Source organism: Platichthys flesus, chromosome 19, assembly GCF_949316205.1.
Source record: "Platichthys flesus chromosome 19, fPlaFle2.1, whole genome shotgun sequence".
Taxonomy (NCBI): Eukaryota; Metazoa; Chordata; class Actinopteri; order Pleuronectiformes; family Pleuronectidae; genus Platichthys; species Platichthys flesus.
Window position 1 is genome coordinate 11,256,270 of NC_084963.1, and position 23,670 is coordinate 11,279,939.

The 23,670-nt window shown below is 42.0% G+C and overlaps 3 protein-coding genes across 3 annotated transcripts in view; 2 read left to right on the forward strand and 1 right to left on the reverse strand.

Moving 5' to 3' along the window:
• znf462 (zinc finger protein 462) overlaps positions 1–4,646 on the forward strand; it is a 44,251-nt gene extending 39,605 nt beyond the window's left edge. Inside the window, exon 13 of the mRNA XM_062412654.1 lies at positions 445–4,646. Coding sequence (XP_062268638.1) covers positions 445–661 — 217 coding nt within the window. The 3' untranslated portion in view covers positions 662–4,646. The remainder of the gene's footprint in view (positions 1–444) is intronic.
• Positions 4,647–7,131: 2,485 nt separating this feature from the next.
• Positions 7,132–13,923, forward strand: rad23b (RAD23 homolog B, nucleotide excision repair protein). Its single transcript, XM_062413137.1, has 10 exons — positions 7,132–7,335; positions 8,123–8,204; positions 9,888–9,967; positions 10,620–10,807; positions 10,913–10,968; positions 12,159–12,286; positions 12,427–12,556; positions 12,694–12,821; positions 13,054–13,245; positions 13,423–13,923. The coding sequence occupies exons 1-10, from the start codon at positions 7,270–7,272 to the stop codon at positions 13,531–13,533; spliced, it is 1,161 nt and encodes a 386-aa protein (XP_062269121.1). The 5' UTR covers positions 7,132–7,269; the 3' UTR covers positions 13,534–13,923.
• Positions 13,924–15,822: 1,899 nt separating this feature from the next.
• klf4 (Kruppel like factor 4) lies at positions 15,823–20,142 on the reverse strand. Its single transcript, XM_062413439.1, has 5 exons — positions 19,835–20,142; positions 19,599–19,710; positions 18,080–18,977; positions 17,332–17,502; positions 15,823–16,893 (listed from the first exon to the last, which is right to left on the reverse strand). Exons 1-5 carry the CDS (start codon positions 19,837–19,839, stop codon positions 16,718–16,720), a joined length of 1,362 nt encoding a protein of 453 aa, XP_062269423.1. The 5' UTR covers positions 19,840–20,142; the 3' UTR covers positions 15,823–16,717.
• Positions 20,143–23,670: the final 3,528 nt, after the last annotated feature.

The following is a 23,670-nucleotide window of genomic DNA, read 5'->3' on the forward strand; positions in this document are numbered from 1 at the left end:
TATGTTGGCACATTGAGCTCAAAGCACCACTGTGTCTACAGATTGGTCCTAGCCGGTCACGACCATGGCTGTAGACTTTTAGTCTTATTTTATTAGTGTATCTGTGTATTTAAAATTCAGCCATCTCTGTCATTTTATTCATATCTTTACCAATCACTGTAAATACAGATGGATGACGCATGTCCCGTTCCTCCCACTGTGCAAAACTGAAGCCAAAATATCTTGGATATGGATGCTGCCATCTATGACTGGTGACATCATATGAAGTCTGCGTAACAGAAATCATCTTTGAAAAAGAAAAAAATATATATAAATATACTGCAGCCAGCCATTAGAGGACGAAACTAGAGGATTTGGTGGTCTGTCATTGATGTTTCTGTGAGCTATGCAAACTCTTCCTCTTTGATGTCGTCCTCCAAAATGTTTTCCTCTGTGTATTTTTAGGACGGTTAACAGTCAGATGGACACCAGCGCCACCTCAGCAATAGAGGCCTCCGCTTCATCTTCCACTGGCTCCTCTGTCCTGGTGGACACAGGACTGGACCTTTCCGGCAACAGAACAGAGGAAGGAAGCCCTGGTGATCTGTCACTGAGAAGTCAAAGCCTGTTTATGGAAGACAATGAAATGCTTGACACCAAAAAGGATCAACAGTTTGCTTGAACAGATTGTGGGCTCTTGGGATATTGTTCTAGAAAATGATAACGTTGGGTAGGATCAACACTGAGGAAAAAAAAAAAAGATTGAAACAGAAAAAAAAAGTGACTTCTTATGAGTTGGATCATTATTAGATCTTAGACGTTATATATATACGTATTAGGTTGTGCTGCATTAAAATGACTGAGCTCTTTAAATGAGCGGTCCCCTAGGACAGATCTTAATATATTGGTAACCAATAGTGAACAGAACTCTTTATTGCTGACATTCTGGTCAAATCTACAGTGAACGATCCCACCTAGATACAAATCAAGCTATTTATAAATAACTTTGTCAAAAATGATAAAACTAAATTTAAGCATTTTATTATTGAAAGCACCTTTTACACTCCCCCTGCCCATCCAAAACGGGGTTACTGTAAATTGACCTAGAAGAAACAAACAAGACGACGAAAGCATTTACAGCCGTGGCCCCACTGTCTTTGTTTCTTGTTGAAAATGTTAAACTTATTTCATCTTAGCCTTGTGTTAAATGTGTAGAAGTATTCCTTGAGGAAGAGTCGCACCTTATCTATTTTAGCAAAATGCTTTATTCATTTTTAAAATTACCGACACTTTCCCCTGATGTTTGTAGCAAATTGCTATATTTTCGGTCCCTTAATATTATACTGCGTATAAGCCTTCAGCCTGTGGCACCTTTAGTATGTTTTTGTCTAGAAATTTCACTGAAAACGAAATATTGGAAATACTGGTAATACTGTAAAATGTCATTTTCCTTGTTCGATACCATGTTGTTTGTGAATCCAGGTTACCGGATGTGAGACTTTGAAGATCAAAATAACGACAGAAATATGTTGTATCATGACTGCAGCCGTATGAGGTATCCGTTATGAGGTATCCTGGAACATAAACGTAGGTTTTAACAGTAGTGGCAACTTGACCAAGGGACAGAGATTAGCCTTGTCTTTTCAGAGCAAAACACCGGATGTCAGGGGATGTGCCAGAATCCAGTTCATCTAGTTTATCCACACTTGTTTAAAGGTTCAGTGTGTATAATTTAGTGACATCTAGAGGCGAAGTGTCATGTTGCAGCTGGATAACCCTCGCATCCCCCGCCTCCCCCTCCAAACATGAGGTGGCCTTCATTTGTCCGGTTTGGACTACTGTCAAAAACATGGCTGCCTCCGTAGAGAGGACCCACCCCCGATGTAAATGTACAAATATTTAAATATAAAGGGCCCATTCTACGGTAAAAAAAATGAACAATTCATACAATTTATATGATCACACACTAGCAAAAACAACACTAGGATTATTTTATATAAAATTTCCGCCCAATAGAGTCCTCTCATCTAAATCTTACACACTGAACCTTTAATGACTTTTAATGGTTGAGAGAGATCTGAGATCCATGTGGTGTATACCTCCGGGTGTGGGATCAGACCATGTCTGGGCGCTGAAGCCAGCATGCAAGTGCCTTAAAATGCAGTTCCACTAATGGCCACATGATGATTTTATTTATTTTAAGAAAACAGTCCCAAATTTTGTCAGGTAACGAGGATAATCTCTAACTTTCTCTAAAAATATTTAAAAAATCAGGATTTAACCCACAACAATTGATGGCCTCAACAGCTGGTTTCACTCGTCCTAATGGGAGTCACTATTAAATTAAGATCTTTTCAGATTAGTTAGCTCAGACTTAATTGTATCAACTAAATGTACTCAAATTGAAGCAAGAAAATGTGCCGAAAAATATTATACATGATAATATATGTACATCAAGTGGTAAAGAAGCAGCATGGTGGTGCAGAGGTTTACACTGGCGCCTCACAGCATGGAGGTTTCGCATCCCAGCTTCCTCTCACTCTCCAAAAAGATGCGGCTTAGGTGATTTGGAGACATTAAATTGACTGTTGGGGTGAGTGGTTGTTTGTCTCTGGACATTGGCCTTGTGATACACTGGCGACCTGTCCATGGTGTTCCCCTCCTCTCAGCCAATGTCAGATGAGATTAGCTCTAGTTCTCCGAAAAATGAAATGCCAGTGAAAGTGAATAGAATTGAATTGTTTTTACTCAAAAAAATGTAAGATGTATTGACTTTTATTGGAACTCTCTTTTATCAAATGAAAATCCATGTGACAATGAGTTGAGGTGTATAGCCATGTTTGCTTCCACAGTCAGCCCTCCTAAAAGTAATGATGCTGCAGACATGGTCACGTTTTTCATCCACGATTGATAGGTTACACTGAAAAGACAAGTCTGACTCAGTCAAAAGGCCAATAATATCATTGGTTTCCACATATATTGAGTATATGTGCCACTTGGACACTATTGATGATTGACTTTTCTAAAGGTGTCAAATCCCTCGAGCGTAAGCCCCTTTTAAATTCTCACCCTGTACTGACACAAGTGTCCCAGCCTGCGTTCTTGTGCACTTCTTCTGAGACAAAAGTCATCATTTTAGTGTTAATATTGACAAAAGGCAGAGATTGTATTTGCTGGGATTTGCTGCTTGAACGCCCATAAGCCTTATAAGAAGTGAAGAGAAATTAAGTCAAATTCATACCCAATTCCAATATGACCAATTAGCAACGTTTAAATGACAGATAGCCTAAAACTTGTAGAGGAGCACGGTTGATCTAGTCGCGTTCTTGGTACCAAAATATTTACCAAGCCTGCTGCGTTTGCTGCTGTGATTGTCTTTCCTGAGCATTAGATGGAAATGGGAAATCTGGGTTTGGGCCATGGAGTTTTAGAATTAGAGTTCTAGGCGTGGAACCCAGGTAAACTACATGTTTGCAGCCATGTATAGAAAAACAAAAACTACTCGTTAAGTGTTTGAACTGTGGTGTTTCAGAAAGGATACTTAAACCCTTTTTTTTCGTTTAGGTGTTCTTGCTTTAAAAAAAAGAGAAAAAAAGAAATCTTAAAGATGATAGATAACCCTCCGGGATTTTTTGAGTCCCCAATCGAACATTACTAAGCTGTTGTACAATGTCTGGTTACAATGAAAAATATCTCCTTTTTTGTACTGTAATCGGAATGAGCAGATGTGAAGAGAAGTGTGGTTGTAGGATATTTAAACACATGAAGGAAAATGATGCAGTTCTCTGAAAATGAATAGCCAGGGCTTTTATTTTGAAAAAGAAATGCATGGTGATGTAAGAGACAAGAAAAAATGAAAAAATGTCTTCAGCTGCTTGGACTTTTTCTGTGCTTGGCCAACATCTGAGTCGACGGTGGACCTATATATCCCTCTGAAATCTAGCGTGCTCATGTCTAATCTCAAATCTGACGCTCCAGTCTCTTTTATCCATGGCCTGTGAGGGCATCAGCTCGTTCAAAGGAGGCCTACCCTTAAGTCTACACTGTCAACAAAAAGAGGGAGTGCAGCAGCCACACTCTGCTCCTCAGTCCTGTTTATTACCTTTAAAACCAGTTCAGTTGGTGCTGAATCTCAAAGACCCTTTCTTCCTGTTTTACAGGACCAGCTCGTAGCTCTTTGAAAGTAAAACTGTTTGAAACTGTTGTTGTAGTAATGAGCTTTGTACGGCAGCTTGAAAACCCGGCGTAAACCAGATGTTAAACTGGTTCGGTCTGGGTAATGAAGCTGTCATCCCAAAATGATTTGTCGTTCTGTGATCATTTTAATAGAACATGGCTATGAATCCCTCACTGTGTGCAGTCCATAGACTGTGATACCCCCAGTTTACCCAAAGTTAAACCCCTGCTGACAACACACTGGATACTTGTATATATGTTTAGTTTCTTTCTGATGCATTTCTCTTTTCAGACTGTTGTCTCCATAGTTTGACACTAGAATCTCTCCTTCTTGCCTTTCTTCCCATATAAATCTGATTACCTGATGGTGGGTTGTGATGTTGCCTAGAATGATTGTTTACAATTTTATTCCATTTATCTCTGGATATTCTGTAAATATTGTAATTCATTGTCTTTTTTTAACTTGATAATAAAGTTATCAGATAATGGTTGATTGGATTTTGATTGTGTGCTACATGATGTCACAATGTAAAATTGTGTATTATAATTTATAAATATACTATATATAGCTTTATACTTATATTTGAATCCCCCACTCTTCCCATGTGGGCAGGCTTGTGTTTCTTCTACCAGAAGCTTGGGAGCCTGAGGGTTCTGCACAGTATCTTAGTTGTCCTTCTGGACACAGATCCCAGATGTTGTTCGTGGAGTCTGCTGCAGCCTCTCTCCCAGTTTGGGGGTTAGAGCTCCGAGTGCTCCGTTAACCAAAGGCACCGATGTTGCCTTCACTTTCCACACCTTTTCTAGCTCCTCCTTAAGCCCATGGTAGTTTTCATGCTTCTCATGTTGCTTGAAGTTGCTGCTGCTTGGGATCGCTACCTCTGACATCTAACGTGTTGACCACCACTTGTTATCAAATGTTCTCAGTGGATAACATCACTTTCTTTGTAGCATGGGGTGCACATGAGGCTGGAAGTGGATTCCTGCATGTCAAGGCCCTTAAACTTCAAGTGTAACGGCAAATAGGAGAGTCACACTGTCTGATGTCGCGCGGGTCAACCAGGTCTGCATCTGTTGTTGGGAAACCACGGCAACCCAAATGAGAAGTGGACTACTGTGGAAAATGCAACTACATTTGTTGGTCAAGTGTCCGCCTTCATAGCTTCTGTCATAAGAAACGTTCACAAGTATGACTAATTTGAGTCATTGAAGTATTTTATTTGAAGTATCCACATGTTAGTATTTAGCTGAAGGCCTCAGCAGCTGCACAATGTGACCGTATATCGCTCTAGACTGTGCTTGTGATAATTAGTGACTGGTTTAATCATGCATGGTTATCCATTGTAGCTTTCTTGCAACATGTTTCCAATTCCCTGTGACATATACGAGACCTTTCCACAGAGACCTTGGAGCAACCAATAATAGCCGGCAGCTTGTCCACAGGAAATAGCTCCGGGGCTGAGAAGGCATCTCAGCAGCCTTCTCTCTGTGTCACACCCTTCTGTCTTTCTCTCTACTCCTCTACACACCCTGCAAAAGCTCTGCTGACCAGTACCACGGACCCTGCAAATGGCAGTGGTGAGGGTGTGTTTTGTGTACATGCATGAAGTGCTGAGCTTCCTACACCCTACATACCACAAGTCATTTAGGTCAGCCATGCTTCCATGTGTCACTGCTCCTTTGTCTTGCTTACTGCATCACAAAAACAAGATAAAAGCAGCCCTTGGGGTGGTCTCTCTCTCTAGCGCACACACCCTCTGCACTTCTTCTTCTCCTCCTCCTCTTCCTGTCTATTTTGAAAGGGGCTAAGTCTTTATTATACATGTCTAACATCGTCACTTAAAAATATCTCCAAGTCACCTGAGAACAGACAGCAATCTCTGTTGCTCGCCACTTCAGTGGGGGCCGATGGAAGACTGACGACCCCTGGAGACGAGAGCAAGAGGCACAGCCACCGGTGGGGAGAGGGGAAAGGAGGACACTGCTGCTGCTGAGAGAAGCCACATAAGGAACGCCTGGTGAGAGTGAGCTCAGGCTGAGGCAGGCGAGGGCACTGCTCACAATGTAATAACTGGATGACACAAACACACACACACACACACACACACACACACACACACACACACACACACACACACACACACACAAGGAAGGACAGGGTAAGGCAGTTGGAAAGAAAGATGAATCGACTCATAAACAGTTACAGTCTCAGCAGCATCCAGATGTCAGATTTGTCAAATAATTCCCAACAGCCACACTGAAGGTACTGCAGTGCACTGACTTGCATGGTTGAGTTGTTGCTCTGTCATGTCTTCAGCTGAATTGGAGTCTGCTTCCGGGCAGAGTGTAGTAATTGCGTCTATGATCATTATTGTTATTATTATACATTTGATTTTCATAGTAATTTCACCAATGCTGTACAAAGTTTAAAAAAACTGAGAAAGCTGATAAAAGCAAATGATGAAAATGAATTGCATATAATAATCACCTTAAAATCAGTAAATTTGACATTAAAACCGGATTATATTAATCAATGTGATACTTTCCTCCAAAACAATGGAGGAATATTAGTATTTTGTTTTATTGCCATTCTAAAGCATTTGTGTAATGTGGATTTAGAAATTATACAATTATTATCACTACTATAATTATTATTTTCACAAATACCAAACTCAACTTAACTTGGGTGTTTCTATTATCTGCGACTTCTTGCGTCCTCTGAAATCTGGTATTTATTTCGCAGATGAATACAAATTATATGATCCCCTTGTACGATTTGATGCAGTGCTTAATAATAACAAACATTTAACAGTTTATAATGCACACTGAAAAAAAAAGGTTGACAATGTTAATGCATCAGTGATTTAAAAACCTATGAAATAACTTATAATAGCAGAAAAACACAACACTCCTTTCCTGCGTGACACGAGATGCGATGCTGAAGTGGAACCGGCGGGGGAGCTGTAGCCTGACCGAGTCACGCGCCAGAAGAAGAAAGACGTGAAGTCATGGCGGCTGACAGTTTCTAATGAGCCAACAAAAACACACAAGACTCCTGCAAGTTAGACCCACAGCGTTGAAACCAGTCGCGGGGATACAAACTCGGTGGACAAGATGTTGATAACTTTGAAAACCCTCCAGCAGCTGACGTTTAAAATCGACATCGACGAGGAGGAGACGGTAAAGAGTTGAAACCATGCATCTGTCTGTGGGGAAGGGGGTGTAGTGGGAGCGGGGTATGTCCTGGAAGCGAGTCATTCATCTCTATGGCCCTTTATGGACTCATAGATAAGTCGGCGTTAAAAAAAAGAATCTCCCAACTGTTCGAGGAACCATGGCTGATGTTTGACGCCCAGTCTGAGAGAGAACGTCGCTATTTATTATGCCTTGAGCAGGAAAATAGTTTGCATCGTCAGCACTTAGCCGTAGCCCACTTCATGCTCCAGATGGGGTAAAGAAAAGATGACAGGTTAAGTTAGCATTAGCTGTAGCCTTTAGTGTTCGTGAAGGGTTACGTCATCGTTTTCTGTCAAAAACGTCAAAATTAGCGAGTTAGCAGCATTTAATTAAAGCCATTTAATGCAATGAGTCAGGTATAATATGCTAGCTAAGAGTGAACCAGCACTAAACTTAATGTTGAGATCATTACTAACTGAGGTCTGATGGTTACTGCAGTTTATTAATAAAACTTCTCATTTCCACATTTTTCTTTCTGTTCATTTTCATTGAGCCTTCATATCAACATTAAACATGAAAGATGCATATTATTAACCTGGATTCAGGTTTAAGCTTCAGTATGATTTCAGTGTGTCAGTATCATATCCTATACTGCAGTTTTATGACGCTGCCAGTAGTTGACCCTCTGCACACTTTGTACTTTTATTTTTTAATTGGTTCTAAAGTTGTGTAACCAGCGCTGCACCAATGTCCTAACGTATAAAACTGTTTTTTTTTAATCTTCTAACAGGTGAAGACTTTAAAAGAGAGGATCGAACAAGAGAAGGGAAAGGAAATATTTTCCATTGCCGGACAGAAGCTGATCTATGCCGGTACGTTACCGCTGTCTGCTGTGGTTATATTTATTATTCAGATATTGTCCTGATAGGGAAATGATGCCATGCACAATTTGCTATTTACAAAATCTGCCCTTGGGTAACAGACAGGAAGCTGCTTCTGGCTCAAGGTTTATCTTTGCAATATGTTTTTTCGATGACTGATCAGACGGTGTAAAGGAGATTGCGCAAAGTCGGCAGCTATGGATGGCCTCCAAGAATTCTAAATGAAAATTTGCCAAGGAACATGAAGAGAAGTCTGATAAATATTGGCAGCACATTCTTTGGTCACATGAAGATAAATTTGTTTGGCTGGAGGCAGGACTGTGCTGATACAAGTGCAAGAGCTGTAGGGGAGGTGACATTTGTAGATTAAAAACAAGAATGCTAGTATGTGTAGACAAATATTGACTTAAAAGATGTGACGAGAGGATTTGGTATCAAATGCGTAATTGGCAGTATTTTGGACTTGGACCACATTCTGTGAGGTTTAACACTAACAAATTGGATACTACTGAAACCCATCATTAGCAGGCAGTGCTTTCAGATCAGATATCCAATTTTTTTTGACAATTACTGGAGACAAAATGACATGCTCTTTGTTTCCGACAATTTTACCTGGTCTGCTGCTGAATGTGGCAACATGGATCCTTCACAAATTCTCCTCCTGGATGAGGTTTCAGCTTATTATCTGGAAATCAGGCAGCCCAACAGTTTTTTCCCTGTTGACAAATTGGCATCTTGGTGCAACAGCCAAAATTTTGGGGCTTCTGGTGTAGAGAGTAGATATCAGGGCCAAAACAGTTCCATTGGCTGTCCTGTGTTTACAGTCCGAGTTTCTTTTATCATTTAAGTCGAAAGTTTTCTCACACAAAACACAATCACAGATACTTTTTGTAGCTGTAAAACAACGTATAGGCTAGTCTTTATTAACATCTATCTGTTTATCAATGCAGACATGACAATAATTGCATTTTGGTCAATGTGTTCCGCTTCTTTTGCTCTGCACATCATGGGCTGTTTACCTGCGAGCAACCAAAGCCTACTTGGTCAAACTAGAAATGGAAACCAGAAGGATTCCTGCCCTTAAATCTTTTCCCTCACCTACACATTCAAATGCAGAATGTGTTCATAGAAACTACTTTGAAACCATAAAACTTACCTGCATAACCGTGTCTGTATTTTACATCCACAACAAAATAATCTTTAGTCAGTTTCTCTTGGAAAGCATGACCTTCTGCATCTACTTTTCTTGACAATCGCCATGATGCCTCTCAGTGATGGTGCACACATTTACATGCGTGTTGCGTCACCCTGACTGTGACCTGAGAGGCATACAGCTAGAGGGGAACCACCCTTAAGGGTGTTAATCTACCGTTTTGTGTTATTTTCTTTTATCACATAAAAATATACATTTCTGTCAGGGGAATTGTTTTTTGTATTTGAGAGGTTTTCTTTTGGGCTGCAAATAAACGACCCTTAGGCCAAACGTTCCCCGCCCCTGCAATAGAACAAAAAGAACCATATGTGGTGACAAAAGCAGGCGACATATCAGCTCAGAAATCTTCTATTCAATGATACAACATGATACCGTCTTTTGTTACGTCCCCACATGTTGTTTCAGAGTTCATGGTGGGTCAACCCCACAGAGTTGTGACTCCTTTTTCTGTCTCTTCGCAGGTAAAATCCTCAACGATGACACAGCCCTCAAGGAGTATAAGATCGATGAGAAGAACTTTGTGGTCATCATGGTGACAAAGGTTCAGAAATCTAAAAAGTTTTTTTCCCCTAAATGGCAGATCATTGTATTGTAAAGTGATTTTATCACCTCTTTATTAATTAATATATTTGTATAATCAGGCTTAGTTTTTGTAGCTCATATTGTCCTTGAATGCAATGGGTAGGGCTACTATAGAACTATGAATAGGGGTTGTAACCTTCTCTTCCCACTATCAGCCGCTGCAGTTTGTCAACAAGGGTTTTTGTTCACATGAACTGAAAGATTCAAGAAGCTCTGTCACTGAGTGGGGTCAGTGTAGTCCATGCACCTGCTCTGGTTTACTCCTTTGTATCACACTGCACATAACTCCACAAAGATCAGAGCATCTTTACACATTGTCTTGTTTCTAGCTGCACTCAGAAAGAAAGGAGCAATTTACACTAATCCTTTCTCTTCAAAATGGCTGTATTTAAGCTCAGCAGTTGTTAGTATTTTCTCATTTTGAAGGTATAGAAAACGTTCTTGTCCAAATCTTCATTCTGTGTATATTACTTATGTACGATACAGGGCTTAAAGTTCTCCAGAACTCTGCTGGAATTATGGTGCATAGCCGTATATAGACTAAAATCAACATTCGTATGACCCGTAACCCAGTAATGACATATTTTCATATTTGAAATGTTCTCTTACAGCCTAAAACAGCAGCGTCCACCCCTCAGCCTTCATCCTCGCCTTCCACTTCAGCTCCCAGCACCACAACTCCCACAGCACCTTCCGCCTCATCGTCCGTCTCTGGAAACACGATCGAGCGCCCCTCTGCAGACGAGAAACCAGAGGAGAGGCGGTCCTCCACTGCTGAACCGGCTTCCTCCCCAGTCGGGTAAAGATCGGTCCATGTTTGTCTGAAACCAAACAGCTCTTTTCTGCGTGTCAAGAAGTTTTGCACTACAGGTTTCAATCAAATTCTTTTTTTCTTCTCCTGCAGAAGCTCTGAGGCATCAACAAACACAAACCTACTTGATGAGGCCGTTTCAAATCTAGGTAAGGCTGCATTTGTAACCCTAAGACTGTTTATTGGTGCTCGCTCTGACAGATGTGTAGTTATGAGTCTGATATTTAGCTGCCTCAAAATATTTCTTGTTGATCCCCATTGCACAAGGATATTGACGTGTCTTAACCAATAAAAGGTCTGATACTGCTGCTCAGCCGAAACATAATCCTACAATTCCTTATGGTCATATGCTCTGACCTTTGAAAATCCTTTAGTTGTCAAATAATTTGGTTCATGTGAATATTCAGTGATATGGGTTGTTTATTTTTGTGGGACACAGAAGAGGGATAAATCTTTGTTTACTCCTGTAATTATCTTCCCATGTTATGTATATAATTTGTGCTCAACCAGGGTGGCCGCACATTCTTAATAAATCTTAAAATCTCTTAAATTCTATTTTACAAATAAAAGGCCTTAAACGGTATTAATTGTCTCGAATATAGACCGGATGGGTTTACCTTGTTTAGGCCCATCACCACCTCGGGATACCACGTAATTTGCATTATTCTGGTTAAGTTCATGCCTTTCATGAAAGCTAATGCCTTTCTAACAAGCCTGCTCACTAGTTTATGAGCACGGGAAATGCAAATTTTACGATAAGTGGCTTGAGAACGAGTTCTCGTGGTTGAAGCCAGTTTCTGGAAGTTCTTATGAAGCAAACCACACTGTGACCTTTTTAACTTGGGATTGTATGAATCAATGGTGTGGAATATAACTGCTAAAATAATTGCTCATATATTTACTTTTGCTGTGTTTTCTAAGACAAGTTTGGTTTTAAATTTAGATTTTATTTGAAGTGGTTTTAAAAAGATCTTAAAGATATTCAGTTACATCTTGTTTATAGCCATAGACACAGCTCACGTCATTGGGTCAAATGTTAGTTGTGTTATTTGTGTTATGTTACTTAAAAATGTGGGAGCATCTGTCTTACAGTATGTTGATATTTTGACATTTTATTCAATTCCTTGTGGCATTTGTGTTTTGAGATTATTCATATTTTACGTATTTTTTCTCTTGGTTTGACAGCTTCTTGTGCCAAAGTAAAGTAATTTATTATCCACATTTATATTTTGTCAATAATAAGTAGGAAGGGACTGCACAAAAAACCTGAGCAAACACGTATTGTGGTAGCTCTCTGGTGCCATCACTGACATGTGCTGGTGTGTGTGTGTTGCTTTAGTAACTGGCCCGTCATATGATGCCATGGTGAACGAGATGATGCTCATGGGCTACGAGAGGGAGAAGGTGGTGGCAGCTTTGAGAGCGAGCTTCAACAACCCAGACAGAGCTGTGGAGTACCTGCTTACCGTAAGAGCCTGTTTCTATAACAAGTGTGCCTGTGCAATGTTCAAGCAATGTGCGTTTAAATGCCTCGTGGACTACATGTAATTCCGAATTTTTGGATCCTGGGCTCTTCAGTGTATGTGAAATGTTTTAATCTCTGACAGGGGATCCCGGGCAGAGATCAGGGCAATGTGACCGGTTCTGATGCGGTGGTGCCTCCAGTGAGCGGGATTTCAGCTGCATCGACAGGCGGAATTATCGTCCCAGCCAACACTGGCTCTTCAGGTGCTGGAGGTAAATGGCCCACACTGTTCCGCACACGCCATCAGCTTCAGTGAGCAAGTGCTTAGGGTCTGTTCTAACTTTTCTATGTCTGTCTTGTTGCGTTTTGCTGCTTATCTGTTATCTGACTCATACTTTTATCTTCTCAGCCAATCCCCTGAGTTTCCTGAGAAGTCAGCCCCAGTTTCATGTGATGCGACAGCTGATCCAACAGAACGCCGCCCTGCTCCCGGCTCTGCTGCAGGAGATCGGCAGAGAAAACCCTGAGCTGTTGCAGGTGAAGTCCTCATAGATGTCTCGTTTTAAATTATTATTGGATTATTATTAGAGAATGTTGAAGAAAGGCAAAGGCATTATGATTTTTGGGATTCCCGTCTGTCCTATCCTTGTGAACGTTATATATCCATAATGTCTTGAGAGAAAGACGAGAGCTAACTCATAAGGTCCAGGCAACCGTGAATAGTTTCCATGCCTCCATAGTCTGATTCAACTGCTCATTTGCACTGTAGGAGATCAGCAGCAACCAAGAGCAATTCATCCAGATGCTGAATGAGCCCAGTACAGAGGCTGTGCCAGTCGGTGGAGAAGGTGGATCCGGAGGTGGATCTGGAGGAACCGGAGGAATGGGGGTTAGTTCACCGGGCGGAAGTCACACCAGCTACATTCAGGTCACGCCGCAGGAGAAGGAGGCCATCGAGAGGGTGAGCAGGAACATAATATGACCTATCTGGCCAAGAAGTGTAAAAGTGATGCTGCTCGAATCCTCTTTCCTTTTTCTCTTTTGCTCTATTCCAACTTAATAACAGTTCCAACGAACTGTTATTTTTTTTTTTTTTTATATTTTTGGTCTAACTCGCAACATGTCTCTTTACTTCCAGCTAAAAGCCTTAGGATTTCCAGAAGGACTTGTTATACAGGCGTACTTTGCTTGTGAGAAGAACGAGGACTTGGCCGCCAACTTCCTTTTACAACAGACCTTTGATGATTGAAAGAGCCATCCTCATCTTCCGATTTATTTTCCTTATTTCTTCCTCTACTTTTTGTGTACAACAAAGCCTTTTGCATTTCCAAAAGTTTTATTCACCACTTCCATACTTTCCATTAATAACACTGGATGATTATCACCTTATGACCAGCTGTTGTTTATGATCAGTTTGAAGTGGACGAACAATTAAGGGACAGTGACTGTGCATCAGAAATCACCTGCATGCTATTGATTTCTTTAACACTAGTTAAGTCAATATTGTTTGCAATGCCAGTATGTTTCATAAGTGAGGCGGGGTACAACTGAAAGGTATCCATGCACTATTGTTCGTTTTTTTTTTTTTAATTGAGTAATGGAGATGTAAAAAAATTAAAGCTGTGGATATCAAACAACATTTCCGGCACTGGTTGTTTTTTTCTGTTCAGCATCCTGAATCTACACGTTAATCAACAGGTGCTGTGTCCTGACCTCTGGACTGCAGCACATATATGAAGGCATTTAAACATGTGTATAGTTTACATGTGATGGGGTTCAGTTGCAGTGACTGTCATTTTTACAGAAAAGAAATAAAGTTTTCAAGATAAATGAAAGCTGTGCCTGTTTTGCTGTGTTTGAGTCAGACGGCAGAAAACTGAATGTGGTCTTAAAAGACAACTTAACCCTAAACATCTTTCTGTGTTAGTGAATGGCTTTTACAATCACTTCCTGGTCCCATTCTAGTAATTCTATACAATAGACTGTAAAGTTATTGTGCTTGGTTCACCATGCACCAAAGAAACTCGACTAATTTAGTGACTGTTTTTTTCTCTCAGAAAATGTGTATTTAGGACATTATTTTATTTCTTTGGTGTCATCCAACCCACACCTAATATTTTGGTTTTCTTACCCCACAGTTTTCAGTCAGTTGGATTATTTTTCAACGTACCTTAAGGGCAGTTCCACAAGGATTTAAGAAATGAACCACCAACCCTTAGTGTGTTATATACTGATTTGACCTCTAGGGGGCAACATAGACCATGGCATTTTCCTTAAGTCACTAATACCAAGCTCTGTTTGCCATCCTGAAGATGTGTTAACTTGAATAACACAAATTGTCAAACTTTAACAGCATTTGAATAAATTTGTGAAAGGTTTAAATATATACACATATAATTATCACTGCAAACACATTCTTCTGTCATTTGACTATTTTACTATTAATAGGATGTAAATTATTCTCTTTCTGCTGGTTTTTATTCTTGATGAATTAAGTTGCTTGTTTTTCAAAGTATATCATCTCGCGAAACATGCATTACTTAAATTTGAATAGATGAAGTTATAGATGTCACCACACTTTATAGTCAAAATATATATAAATGAATTCAAAACTAACCCTTTATTCTACCATACACTCAATAAAATTGGGAGGGTATAAGGAAAAAGCAAGGATGGTAACTTAAAAAGAAAAGATTAACATTTTTGTACAAGTTAACGATGTTTGTAGTATATATATCTTAAAAGATCATTTAAAGATGTGCAAATATTGAAATGTGAATGACACTATAACTAATATTACTCTGGCTTTCTTTTGGTTCCAAGTTGATCTTTCAGTTGTTAAGTGCACATTAAACACACAGCAGAACGTCATGTACATCATTTCTATATTATAATATAACCACACAACTTTGCTGTAACTCAATACATGTAGATAAATACAGTACGCACATAGCCTGCAAAGAATGATGCATTGTGATAATAATCATTCAGCAGAATCATATCAAGCCACTATCTCACTGCAGCATCTTCACAGGTTTCATTCATATTGTGCTCCCTGAGCTTAGTGCCAGTCAGATCTGGTGTCACCGTTGAATGTCAGCCGGGAACTCAGTTGTCCTCCCCATTCTTCCCAGTGACAGGTGGAAAGAGAAACCCATGGAAACAGGACATTGAAGAAGTGTATTTTCTGAAAATCCTTTTTTAACGGCAACATTGTGTTAGTTTGCCCCGCGGCAATCTCGTGATTATCAGGGGGATATTCTGTGTGAGCTAGCTGTGAGCTATCGGTGCCATTTAAACGTGCTTCTCCATTACACAGGCAGGGAAATATACAATTACTAAAACTAAAACTAACTTATCATGCCTGGCATTTCTATGCAGCTAATGTTGTTTATTTCAAGGCGTAAATATGTATGTTTGTTTGCTTTCCTTGCAATGAAATGAATAATAATGTCATAGATTCATATAAGGGTATAAAGACCATCTTTGTTTTCTTATTTCAAATACATTTTTATTTTACTATACTGTAAAATACAAAAACAATAACAAAGCAATTTTATTTACAAATGTACAAAATTCAAGATTATATTACATATTTAGGCTATAAACAAAAAAATCTTTGTTCAGAGTTACTCATTCCATACAAAAATATGAATGTCTCATATAAATTATTGCACTTTGCAATTGCAGTGCATTGAAGATTGCCATCACTGTTTCAAAAGTGAAGTGTTCACCTGATTTATGTCAGATTGTGGAAGAGGTTTCCGAGAAACGCACAAACAACAATATGGCACTTTTTCATAGTTTTCACCTATTGGTATATTTTTCCTTTTATCTTTGGTACCTTTTTTTCTTTAAAGAAAACCTTCTCCAGAGTCGCTGAGCACCATTCTGTATAAATTAACATTGTACCTGAAATTAATGGCATTGCAGGTGAAATGTGTATATAAATATAGATGTATTTATTAATACAGTATTTAGAACAGTGTGTAGCTGATCCTATAAATGGCATGTTGCTGGTAGAAGGCCTCTGATGACGTGTGTCAGCTGCTTCTGGCTTCCCTGACTAAAGAATACATTTCCAGTTAAAAGTCGTTGGCACCTGGTCCTTCCAAGTTTTGTCGGTTAAATAAGACGAATTCCAGTTTGGTCCCTTTCGTAGGCTTTAACAACCCTGGCTGAGAGGTCTCGTCGAGTCACCGGCACAACGTGAGAAGACGGGATCAGTCTTGTGAGAAATTCTAGGCTGTTATAGGCGAGTTATGGTCTTTGCCGTGAACACCACAGCTTGTCCTGCTGCTTGACAAAAGCTTGAGGGAAATTTAAGGTTTAAAAAAAAGTGTAGGTCACAAATCTGTTGGGTTTGTGCCAACGTTTTTGTTTTTCAGGAGCCTTCACCCATCGCCAATCCAGTCTGCTCCACCAACCGGATCTCATAGGTGTCTCTTCATATGCAGAGCCAGGTGGTCTGACCTGGAGAAGGCCCGGTCGCACTTCGCACACTGAAACGGCCGGTGGCCCGTGTGCTTCCTGTAGTGGCGCGTGAGCTCGTCCGAACGTGCAAACTTCCAGCCGCAGCCCTCCCAGTCGCAGTGGTAAGGCTTCTCCCCTTTGATGGAAACACAATACACACATGGAGCGGTTAACGCCGGCCCTGAGGGTTAAACTGGCCCAACCCTCCCCACCTCCAGGAGGAAAAAGAGGTCCATCCTGTCCTGCAGCTTGTGCACAAAGGTCAAACCACTCTGGCCTGGAGTTTGCATTGGAGCAGGGATCAGTATCAACCTGTTTCACTCCACCTGCTCAACAACCCCCCAGCCCCCCCCCCCATACACACACACACACCCACCCACCCCACACCAATCTATCCCCCGTGCAACAGGCAAGGTTGTTTGACTATGTAGCTCTGAACAGTTAAAGCGCCAGGAATGAATAAAAGCTGTGGTAGAGAGCTCTCCTACATTAAAACCACATCAGCTGTGAGAATATAAGCTTCGTGTGAAAACAAGAAACATAGATGACAGAACGTGAACATGCAGTTACATACCTGTGTGTGTGCGGTGGTGTGCTTTGAGGTGGGAGCTCTTTGTGTATGTTTTCCCACAGCCAACGTAGTCACACGTGTGCGTGGCGACTCTCTTCCTCGGCCAGGAGCGCCTGCCGCGTTTTGGCTTTGGTTCCTCCGGCAAGCAGTCCCCGCTGGAGATCATGAGGGGGTCTGTGGGGGTCAAACGATCACGGACAAGGTCAATATTCTACCTGATCATACAGAGAAATTATATAAGTTATAGCACGGTGGAATTAGCGCACAGATTTAGGATTTTTGGGCTTTCATGAAAGGAAAGCTACATTTATGAGAGAATCACTGAATGCACCTTTAAGATGCTTTAGAAAACAGCAGCTTTCTTCTCAAACAAACAAATAAGTTTTTAATTTCATAGCACAGCTGGGTAAAAATTCACAACAGTGGCATTACCAAGAAAAAAAACATTTAAGTGACATTTTTTAAGCAATGAAGGCAACACTGGTCTAATGAAAATTAAATACAAATGATCTTTATGGGGCCTTGTCTTTATTTTGACAAGAGGATGTTCTGTTCAATGCCATTGGATGCAGTTGTTATAATTAAAGACCTTCAGGTTGTATAAGATGTCCCTGTTGCGCTGCTTTATATGTATCTGTTCATTTTCTTTCACTTTTCTTCTAACGAAATCCTAACATTTAAATGACTGAATTCTGTAGCCCCAATAGATTAAAAGAAAGTACAGAAAGAATAAAAGGAAACGTGGCCTCACCTTGGTACTGCATGGGAGATTGCTGAGGGTACGAGGTGTAGCCCTGTGGGGAGCTATGGTGGTATCCCTGGGGAGCGAGAGGGATCTGAGAGTGGGGGTGCCCCAACACCTGGTGCTCCCGGCTCAGAGGATGGTCTGGGGAGACGGATGAGGATGAGGATAACCTGCTGCCCGTCATGGGCCGCCCTCCGCCAGGGAACCTGTGTAGGTCCAAGTGGCTGGGGCGCTGCTGCTGGCCTCCTCTGCCGTGAGAGTTTACCCCACCCAGGTGGAGGTCAATCGGCTGTGAGATGGTGCAGTTGCCGGGGTTCTCCTGCTTTATCCTGTGGCATATAAAGGACGGCGAGACACGCGAAGGAGTCGGGTCTGACACGGCGCTGACGCAGGCCTTGCTCACGGTAAGGCCTTGGGTGTACTCTCCCATGTCTAATGTTGTCTTGACCACGAACTTGCCATGGAGGCTAGTGGGGTGCAGGTACGCCTGGTCCAACTCCGGCCTCATCAGCTCCGCCACGAAGCCTCCAGAGGGCGAAACATCACTGATGTCTGGGATGGTGTAGAGCAGCTCACTGGAATTGCCCTGAGGGGAGGGGAGAGGGTAAGAAGAGGAGAAGGAGCCCGGAGAGGGAGACGAGGCCTGGCCAGAGGAGCACGCCATGGTCTCCTCCTGCTGTTGCTGCTGCTGCTGCTGTTGCTGCTGTTGCTGCTGCTGCTGCTGCTGCTGAAGAATGGAGTTGGACAGTATAAAATCATAGTCCAAGTCCAGGTCTAGCTCTATGTCTTTCTTGGACATGCTGGGGCTTGTTGTGCTGGTGGCAGTGGGATGGTCTGGGTCGGTACAGTTGCTTCCGGTTGGCACGCTGGGTCTCTTAAGATGGGACAACTCCTCCTTCCATCTCTAGAGGAAAGTTACAGAGGCGTTAATGACTGAACTACTGTTATTGTTTAGAAGCCACAGACAGTAGTCAAGGAAATAACATTTGCGTATGTCATTCCTACTTATAAATCACCGTTTCCTCTAAATAGTTAAAAATATCAGATAAAAAAAGAGAGATTACTGCTTGAAGGAGGAAGGAACCTGGATCTATACTCTATAGGTGGATTATATTGCCAGCTCAGCTACAGAGGTAGGTCTCTTTGGCACTCCTTAGAATACAGATTTGTCGTATTCAAACAAACCTGCATTGTAAAGCACTAGGAGTGGCATCTAGCAGGTAAATAACACTTGTCCTGAAAGCGAACCGTGTAGAAAATTCTTCAGGAGTTTCCTGCGAGAGCCTTTTACAACAGTCAACCACGTATTGTGACTGGGCGACAGGATGTTTTCTCTGCAGACGTTAACCCTAATGGATAAGGTTGTGTAAACCGGTGCACGCCCCAGCAGAGCGTGCATGTGTCAAGCCCTGACCGTGCACATAACAACACAGGAAAAACAGCTCCACTACCAGGCTCCAAGAACCGGCTGAGGAGGATGATGCGCCACCGCTTTTACGCACGAAAATAAAGGGGCTATACTCACTGAATTGGCACTTCCTATGGATGTGCTCTTGACGGAGGGGCCGCTGGCGAACGTGGATATGGAGGGTAGAAGCGTTCCGCCTAAAGCCATCTCGACGTCATTGGGAGGTTGCCTGAAATTGAAAATAGAGAAATATGGTAAATCCTCGTGGAGCGGAGCGATCCTGGCGCAGCAGAGCGCGCGCTCCTTGAGTGCAAACATGGTGTGCGGACAAAAGTTTCTCCAGGTCCCCGCACCTCATCAGTGAGAATCTGGATGTGGAGTCCCGTCCTCGGTGTCACCTTGCGGGGTGCGTGGTTAAATATCCCCCGGGCGTAAAAGTTTCTGCTCCGTGCGCCTCCGCGTCTCAAACCAGGATCCAGGACATGTTGCACTTGATGGGCGCGCCGGGCAGCCGCCGCCAGACACACGGACTTTTGAACGCTGAAGTATCTCTCTTTGAATTATAATATTTGAATGGGAAGACAGAGAGGCGACGGACCGGGAGAGGGGGAATCCCTCGCGCCTGTTGCCATGCAGGGAAGCGGCAGCCTGAACTGAGACAACCGCGTGAGAGAGGTATCCTTAAATCACTGGAGATGGACCAGTCTGCGCACTGGACACGCCCACGTCGCCCCGGCAACCAGCGAGAAAAAACATCACGTGGGGGGGAGAGAGAGCGAGAGAAAAAAAGAGGGAGAGAAAAAAGAGAGGGAGAGTGTGTGTGTGAGAGAGAGAGAGAGCGAGCGAGAGAGAGAGAGCGAGAGAGAGAGAGAGGTTTGTTTGTATTCATAGCAACGGCACCTTTCCTCACTGTTATTCCTGTGGAGATGTGGGTGAAGGAGCGCATCTCCTCTCAGCGCCTGACGTGGGAATAACTCTCCACTTTTATTTCATTGTGTCTGGAGGGGTCACCTGCAGGCACCTGGGTGGGGATACAAACCCTTTATTAGTCTATGTGTTAGCTGCAGCAGTGGAAGAAGTGAATATCAGGACAAAATACTTTAGTACAAGTGCCTGCAAGAGTAAAAGCATGGCCGGATTAACCCGTTTAGGGGGCCCAGGACCAGTCGTATATTGTGGGGCAACGATGTCCCCCCTTCTCAGCACGGCTCAATGAGCAACCAGTTATCTGATATACAGATATATACAGGTATTACCAGTTTATCAACCAATAGTCTATTGACATTTTCAAACAAAAATGACTAAATGTCCCTTTTACAAGCTTCTCAAATTTGAACTTTTTACCCCCCAGCCCCCCGGCCCCCCTTGTATCTAAATATTTAGTGGTTACTTTAAATGTCAACTAAATGTAGTAGAGTAACCTGTTGATTATTTCAGTGGATAAAAATTTGCAACAGTAAATTATTACATTTAAATTAATTATAAATATTTAACTCAAAAGTTTGCTTATGTACAGAACCTGAGGAAATGTGCTTCATATTTTTTCAGCATAGATTAGCTACCACTGAAATGGGACACAGAGAGGGTGATTAATTATTTATCCAATAATAACACGTATTCACGTCTTATTGCTCAACCTGTTTCACAACACACACTGTAAGTGGATTTGGTTTCAAATGAAGATTTTTTTTTTTTACCACATAGGTTGTCTATGTGTAATTATGCAAAGCATTATGGGCATGTCGGGTTTAAAATTACATCTCTGCGTTGCAATAAGAGCAGGCAACCCACAACACACGCATGCACCCACAAGGCAATGTTTCATTTCACTTTAGCTGAAGTAGACTGACATGCTGTATAACACTGTGTGTACTGTCCTTACAAATATAATGTAAACTTGCAAATTCTCCAAGATGTTTATAGGCTGAAACAATTGACGATGGGATTCATAGGAAATCCCAGAGGAGATTGTTCATACTCTGATGTTGTGCGTCTAAGTTTCAGAGTTATGTCTCCTTAAAAAAAGACGTTTGGGATGACATTACATTTTTTGCAAGATGCTGTAATTTAGTCTCTCTTTGTCAAACAATATTTATTGGCTTTTCATGCAAATCTTGGATGCTGCCGAACAAGTCCAGCACATACCAGAGAAAAACAACACACCACGTGCAGCCAGGAAAACACAGTACGGCAAATAAAATACCTGGCAACCCTACCTTTCTGGGAACAGCTCGCCCTCGAGTTTGAGTTGGGTTCAGGCCGTGTTTGCTCAGAGGTAGCGAGCTAACACAAACCTCTCTATCCAAGATAATTAGACACATTGACTCAAGAGTTCAGTGCGAGAGCAAACAAAGCTCTCGCTGCTGATCCTGCTGCATCAGGATCTTGTCCGTTAGGCAAGTCAACAAACACGGAGTCACTCCAACAGGACACATCGAGTGGCTGGTGTCTTCATTCACAGGTGGAAGCTGAATGGATGCACGCTGCATTTGGTTGATCAAACATTAGCTGGTGGGAGAGTATAGGCTTCAGTGACATGGGAACCTTGCAAATAGAAATCGCATCCTGTTGAGCAGCCCATGATTTATTGTTCAATTATTGTTCACAGTGGGATGTTCAATAGGCTTTGTGTCCAAACAGTTACATGCGCGACGTCTTTGACTCAGCTCTGCTATTGCATGGTGCGGAGTGATGGCACGAAACCTGCAGTGTTTGCACTACGTGTCTTGCTCTGGAAGACCTGCTTCCTACAGCAGGTTTGAACACAATGGAAGCTGTGTCATTATAGCCATATTCTTTATGATGGAAGAGAATAGTTTTGAAAACGATCCGATAAACAAAAGGTTTGACTCCGACAGCTGAGGAGGTCTGCATCGCAATAATGACAGAGCAAGCAGGGACAGAGGGAAGGGATAAAGGAAGGGAACATGACACCACTGTGAGCTTTTCCTGACACAATTAAGTCATGGTGATTTAGTAAGTCACACCACACATATGTTGATGTGCGGGATATGTTAATGCAGCGTTTAAATGAAGGCAAGGAATATGAATGAGCAGGCAGCAGCACCCCGCTCACAGTGAATCAGTTAATCTGTTATGCAATTCCAGATATCGTAATTACATTAAAGGCATTGGCGACGTATCACCGAGAACCGGATGCGGAGAGACTGAGGTAATGCTGTTGTATTAGCAACGGTAACTGCTGAGTGCTAACGTGAGACTTCAGAGGGGTCATACTTTCCCCTCATTAATGTCAACAAGTGTCCCGATGTTGTTTCTCCGGGCTCTCATGAGTGCAGATCAAGTTGGGACGTCAAGACACCGAGCCCGAAGAAGCACCTTCAAAAAACAATGTTTTCAAAAATGACCTCAGGTGTTGTGCTTGGCTGCGCCGCGAGTTTCGACCGATCAGACCTGTTGTGTTTTTCAAACAGCCACGGCAACAGCTGGCATGATCTGTGGTTTTGCTGATATTCAAATCCAGATCAAACACAGTGGATAATCGAGTCACATAGTTGTGAACATTGATATTATGTAAATAGAGTGTGAATGGCCCAAATAACTCAGCTGCACAACTCCTGAGAGTTTTGGATTCCCTCCCTCGGTGAGCATGTGACTGACATGGTTTCCACCGGTGTGCCTCAAGTCAAGTCCCCCCCCCCCCCCCCCCTCCCCCCTCCTCCTGGAACGATCCCAAGTGAATATGAGCACCAGCAAATCATAACTCCAGATATTGAGGTTTTCAGTGCTCTCTTCCAGATGCTGTTCAGTAATTAAAAAATAGCTTTCATTCTTTCCTTAACTCTTGAAAGCGGAGTCAAGCTTTTTTTTTTTTATTCTCCGAGCTGCAGTCCTCTCCCCTCCACTTCACATTAGCTCTAATACAATTAGAATGTATACGTAGGAACTTTACATCTGTTTATTTTTTCACCCGTTGCAAAGCCAAAGATCCTTTGAGCGGCTCAGGCGGCACAGCGCCGACTACAGGGCCTGAAAGTCACGGTCGGTCCCTGTTTCACCGCAAGTTCTAAGACCTCAATGTGTTTACTTTGGAGTCGTCATTCCCTGTCTCAAATTGAATTAAAAGACTTCACTGGTACTGAACAAAGAGAGCACATCATGTTTCATTGTGTCATTGCATGTTGATGATGTGCATGACTTAACTCATAAGCTACCATTCAGGCATGAC

Coding starts and splice junctions, on each gene's coding strand:
- klf4 (XM_062413439.1), bottom strand. Junction 18,978..19,598: donor CCATAGGAAGTGCCAATTCA/GTGAGTATAGCC, acceptor ACTTTCCTCTAG/AGATGGAAGGAGGAGTTGTC. Junction 16,894..17,331: donor ACACCACCGCACACACACAG/GTATGTAACTGC, acceptor TTTCCATCAAAG/GGGAGAAGCCTTACCACTGC.
- rad23b (XM_062413137.1), top strand. CDS start 7,270: ATGTTGATAACTTTGAAAACCCTCCAGCAGCTGACGTTTAAAATCGAC. Junction 7,336..8,122: donor ACATCGACGAGGAGGAGACG/GTAAAGAGTTGA, acceptor ATCTTCTAACAG/GTGAAGACTTTAAAAGAGAG. Junction 9,968..10,619: donor TGGTCATCATGGTGACAAAG/GTTCAGAAATCT, acceptor GTTCTCTTACAG/CCTAAAACAGCAGCGTCCAC.